This window comes from Pelobates fuscus, chromosome 8, assembly GCF_036172605.1.
Source record: "Pelobates fuscus isolate aPelFus1 chromosome 8, aPelFus1.pri, whole genome shotgun sequence".
NCBI lineage: Eukaryota > Metazoa > Chordata > Amphibia > Anura > Pelobatidae > Pelobates > Pelobates fuscus.
The window spans coordinates 168,570,443-168,576,442 of record NC_086324.1 but is presented as its reverse complement, the minus strand read 5'-3'; the positions used below and the strand labels follow the sequence as shown (position 1 = coordinate 168,576,442).

Below are 6,000 nucleotides of genomic sequence, written 5' to 3'. Positions count from 1 at the left end.
TGGAATAAAAGGGAAATATGACACGTCACACATGTCATGTGTCCTTAAGGGGTTAAAAAAAGCCTAAACCTACAGGGCCCTCTAATTCCTGTAGGTGGCCTTAATGATCTAATTTCCTTGCAACGGTGAGGGAGTACAGACCACATTGTGCACAAGGAGCATTGGAACGTCTGCACGCCATCATGGCTGCCGCGCGGCTCCCCCTAGAACCTGCATGTGCAGCTCAGCAGCCCGAGGAATGGCACCTTGTCAGCTTAGCACATATATAAGAAGGAAATCGCCTAGGGCCAGCTTGGGGAGCTGTGGTCTGCAGGGAAGCTGAAGACAGAATGTGGACTCCAGTGGACTCTGGTTATTTATTTATTCTTATTTATTACCGGCATTTATAAAGCGCCAACATGTTCCGCGGTGCTGTACAATTAGTGAAGAACGTACAATATACACAGACAAAAAATAAAAAGGTAGAGATCTAACCATTGAAGCTCTTTTATACAAAGTGCTTAGCTAGATCCCTCCACAAATGTGAACTAAAACTCCCATAACTCTCAGTCAGGCTGTGGCCAGCAGTGCATCATAGGATTTGTACTCCAGCAAAAGCAGACAAATCTGATGAATCAGTATCTAGTTCTACGTGGTTTTGGTTCCTTTCGTCAAATTATGTTACCGCTATTCCAAACAAAGACTATGTTATCTTCTGAACCTTGTTCCTGAGACATAGTTGGGGTATTAAGTAGCTTCAAGTGTTAACACGATCTTCCTTTCTCTCACAACTATTAGAAACGGGACTGATTCATGTCAGATACCTACAGCCAACAGTCAATGTTGTACCAAAAGATCAACTAATTACCTTCCTGATTCTGCTGCCAGGAAGGTAAGACGATAAAATATAAGGGTAAAAATCCCTTTACATTTACTAAATATATCGTTTTAAATGGGAGTTCTAGCTGACTGTATGGAGAGTGCTGATATAGGTTATTAGTCATAGTATTAGTTATGACTATGACTAAGTGCCATGATCTGAGATAGTTTTTTCTCGCAGAGCGGTCTTTGTTGTGTCTGGAGATATAACCTCAAGGAGACCTTGAATGGCCAGCCTAGCCTTGCTCTCCTGCCATTTGGGATTAGCAATGACATCTGTTCCTAACATGTTGCAGAGTCAGGGACAGCATTGGGGAGGGGCAGCTCTGTACAGGCAGCCATGACCCAGGACTGCAGCATACCATCCTCTAATGTATATATGTGCGGCTTAGTATTCAATATACAGTATCCTAGCAATGGTAACCAGTGAAAGCATTTAAAAATTAACCCTCTGAGTACCAGACAGCAATGCAACATAGAGTCCTGTCTGCTAAGGGAGTGTACATCAGCATGGTGTATATTGGTGATTTTTGTGTGAGCAAAGTAATAATATAATTATTATGTTCCTCTAATTTACCCAGGAATCCGATGTGTTGTCGTGTTTATATTGTTTTTTTTTTCAGGATTCCATTGGCTCTGTGTGTGCTGGATCCTTTAACCTGTGCTGAGTGTCCTGCGTGTGTTTGGGGTGCTGTGAATTGAAGTAGTGTCCCCGACAGTAACCCTTAAATCCACTATTTATATGGCTCTGTTTATGTTGCCTACTCCACAACTGGGGCCAAACCTAGTGCCGATCACAACCTGTACGACATTATCTGCAAACCTTTTCCACTGCTTCACCCCAATAAAACACATATGTTTCCCCATTTAAAATCCATATTGATCTCCCAGCCTCTGTTTATTTCCTGCTGTCCTGGCAGGTCCCTGGTGTGTATTAGTAGAACGGACAGTGATTCAGGTTGTGCTTTGCCCATTGAGGGAGCATGCTGATGGGTATTTTGTCATAAGCCGTCACCCTCAAGCATAACACAAAGCCTTTAGTCCAAATGGCCACAACCGTCCGGTGCTGCCTGTTTATCTATCCAGTTCCTGCACTAGAATAGAGCAGTGAAGCACTGAGTGAAAACTTCTAAGGCTTTCCTGATCAACAAAGTTGATAAATATATAACGTGTTGTGGATGCGATGGCTACCTTTCCTGCTTGCCACAATCTCCATCCCTATTTCTGATGCCTGCCTTGACCTTGATCATTCTATCTCCTGCTTACATTAACTGATCATTCTATCTACTGCCTGCCCTGACCTTAACCATTCTATCTGTTGTCTGCTCTAACCTTGATCATTCTATCTGCTGCCTGCTCTTACCTTGACCATTTTATCTGCTGCCTGCCCTAACCTTAATCTTTCTATCTGTTGCGTGCTCTGACCTTGATCATTCTATCTGCTGCCTGCTCTAACCTTGACCATTTTCTCTGCTGCCTGCCCTGACCTTAATCATTCTATCTACTGCTTTCCTGACCTTAATCATTCTATCTACTGCTTCCCTTTCCTTAATCATTCTATCTACTGCTTCCCTGACCTTAATCATTCTATCTACTGCCTGCTCTGATTTTGATCATTCTATCTGCTGTCTGCCCTGACCTTGATCATTTTATCTGCTGCCCACCTGCAGTTTGTGTATATCTTAAAAATGTATTCCTGTGCATTCTGCCTGCTTGGCCTTGACCACAATACCCAATCAGGCTCTTATTAACACTCCAGTACCCACATGCACACAACTGAACACAATGGACAAATATAAACACAGCACGCCTCCAGGTGGATGGTGATAACTGCATTGTCTCTGCTGTAGCAGTGTCTCTCCTGGCAAATGAGTTATCCATCCCACTGCTGCCTGCACTGACCTCACCTTACCTGCTGCTTCAACATGTTAAACTACTAATAACATAGCACTAATGCAATATTGTTCTCATCTTCATATTCATATTAAGAAGCATCCAAAATGCTATTCAAACCTCCCTGGCATTTACATACTCCGTTATTATCCCCCTTTGTCTTATGAGAATGTCTCTGAGCAGGAGGTTGCTGTATGGAGGGTCAGGAAGTCATGCATGCAAGGGGCATTTGTTCCCCCAGTCTGTTCGGAAACAGCTTGCGGCGTCTCATAAATCTTGAATCATGTCCATACTCGGAAGCCTTTACATAAATGCACATTCGTAAATGTTATAAAAATCTCTTTTTTGTATTTTATCCATCTCTGAATATAAACTGTCAAGGGATATTTTTAAAGTAATCCTGAGTTAAATAAAATCTCTCCTTTCCATTAGGCAGGATTAGTACATTAACAGAACAATATATTGAGTTTGTGCCGGCTGATGCTTTAGTGGGTTTTTGAGACCACGCCAGCCAAGTGGAAGTAGAATTCTTACAGGTAAGAGAAAATCAGCTAAACGAGAGACGTCCGACTAGACTTACTGCGCGATTTAAAGACTAAAGTCTGGAAAAAATAGAGATACATTTACTAAACCAGCCATTGCAGAGAATTTACAAGAGAATTGCACATTTTTGGTCAAAACAAATAAACTGAAAAAGATTAATTTTAGAATCTTTGCCCCTTCCACTATTTTTTCTTCAAAATCACAGTTCCCATGGCAAATCTCCAAATGTTCCCGTTTAGTGAATAGTCTCCACATCTCGCAAGAATGCAGGTAAGTCTACGTACTTACCCTATGCGAGATGTGTTGGGAAAACGTAACCACTTCATAGCAGATGACGTAACAGGGTTATCATGAAATCAGAGGATTTGCTAATGCCGTGTTAAAGACACAACGAGGAACTTATAGAGAAATTATCCTTCTTACTAGGTTAATACACTCTGTTAAAATGTCAATACGGAATAAGCTATACGTAGCTGCTAACTACAACGCCCATCATTCTCAGCTAACAGAGACATTCAAGGGGCTATTAATAAGTTATAATTTGGGGGAAGATCCATTCGCCAAGCCAATACCTGGTATAGACCTTACTACACAATTGAAAGAGCAAGACATGCAAGGTACCCTGTCTGCCAAGGAGAAAGGGCACTGCGTACGGTGTGAGCTGGACTAGGGACAGACGGGTTAATAAAATATATAAAGAGGGAGGCAGTTTGTGGGTGGGGGTGTTGAAGTAATATGCAGAGCTGAGATTAGGCCTGCCTGTCTGTGGCTGAAATCCTGAGCGATTAGCACAGAGAGAGCTGAGATGATAGGGCATTAAGAAAAGGACAGAGTACCGGGGCATGGACTGTCGGCTGACGGAACGCAGCCTGGTGCCTTGATGCGGGACAGGGGCTCACTGGAGGCTCTCTGATGAAATGTCCTATCTCAAACCATCTGGGAAGGAGTTGGAGAGGTTTGACGGGTTATCGCTCATCTATTGGTGAGTACCACAGCCATCACTGACAGCCGTCTGCTTTAACACAATAATAGTTATCAGTTTTGGGGGGGGGGGCGTTCGTGTACCTACCTGTGCTTCATTAAAAACCTGCTTAGACATTGGGTAATAACTCTATCACTAATCCCTAATGCACCCAAGTCCCATTGTACAGAGCTTCAGCATGTGTTGGTGATATATTATTATTATTATTAATAATAATAATAATAAAATGTGCAGAAAGTGATCTATATATCAGCTGGTTATAAAGCTGGGGGCAGGGACTGTTGGCAAAGGAGCAGAGACTGACCTGTCAAACACTAATACTCCATTAATTCGTTAAGATCCAGAACAGTGTGCTTGTAATGGGGGGATTTCATGCCATGTAAAGCCTTGATACTCCTTGATACTTCTGCACAGCCTGGTCACCAGCAGCTATAGTAATGTGGGAAAAGTGACTTTGTTCTCTCCTTAATTATTATAAATGTATTTTATATATGTTACCTGGGCAGAATCAGAAGAATTGATCAGAATTGGATATATTCTGTTATTTTTAGAGCTTGGCTATTTAACTGTCAGATCCAGATAATGTCCAGTCTACTGAGTATAGCAGAGGATATCTGCGCTCTGGAGAATTATGGGAATTGTAGTCCAATTAAAGATAGAGGGTAATAACGGTGTGAAATATGCCCTTTCATTGCATATAATTCACAGTCACAAGTTTTTTTTTTAACTTTACTATTGTGAGCTAAATTTTTAAACTCATGTGACAACTCGACATCCATCCCATATTGTTTATCAAAGCCGACATTAACTTTTCCATATCCCCCTTGTCAGTCACTGTGCACCCCACTCCTGGATGTTTGGGAATGTCCCCATATTACTCTGTATCCCTTACTGGAACACCATGTTACTCTGTAAACCCTACAGGAACCTCATTATAACAACATATTACTCTGTACCCACTACAGGAACCTCATTATAACACCATGTTACTCTGTACCCCCTACAGGAACCTCATTATAACTCCATGTTACTCTGTACCCCCTACAGGAACCTAATTATAACACCATGTTACTCTGTATCCCCTACAGGAACCTCATTATAACACCATGTTACTCTGTACCCCCTACAGGAACCTCATTATAACACCATGTTACTGTGTATCCCCTACTGGAACCTCATTATAACCTCATGTTACTCTGTATCCACTACAGGAACCTCATTATAACACCATGTTACTCTGTACCCCTCTACTGGAACCTCATTATAACACCATGTTACTCTGTACCCTCTACTGGAACCTCATTATAACACCATGTTACTCTGTACCCCCTACAGGAACCTCATTATAACACCATGTTACTCTGTACCCACTACAGGAACCTCATTATAACACGATGTTACTCTGTACCCCCTACAGGAACCTCATTATAACACCATGTTACTCTGTACCCCCTACAGGAACCTCATTATAACACCATGTTACTCTGTATCCACTACAGGAACCTCATTATAACACCATGTTACTCTGTACCCACTACAGGAACCTCATTATAACACCATGTTACTCTGTACCCCCTACAGGAACCTCATTATAACACCATGTTACTCTGTACCCCCTACAGGAACCTCATTATAACACCATGTTACTCTGTACACCCTACAGGAACCTCATTATAACACCATGTTACTCTGTACCCCCTACAGGAACCTCATTGTAACACCAT

The 6,000-nt window shown here is 42.0% G+C and overlaps 1 protein-coding gene across 1 annotated transcript in view; it reads left to right on the top strand.

Moving 5' to 3' along the window:
* Positions 1-4,101: 4,101 nt before the first annotated feature.
* The window catches only part of LOC134571999 (syntaxin-binding protein 4-like), a 78,054-nt gene continuing 76,155 nt past the window's right edge, over positions 4,102-6,000 (top strand). Inside the window, exon 1 of the mRNA XM_063430746.1 lies at positions 4,102-4,276. Within this exon, the coding sequence (XP_063286816.1) occupies positions 4,212-4,276 (65 nt within the window). The 5' untranslated portion in view covers positions 4,102-4,211. The remainder of the gene's footprint in view (positions 4,277-6,000) is intronic.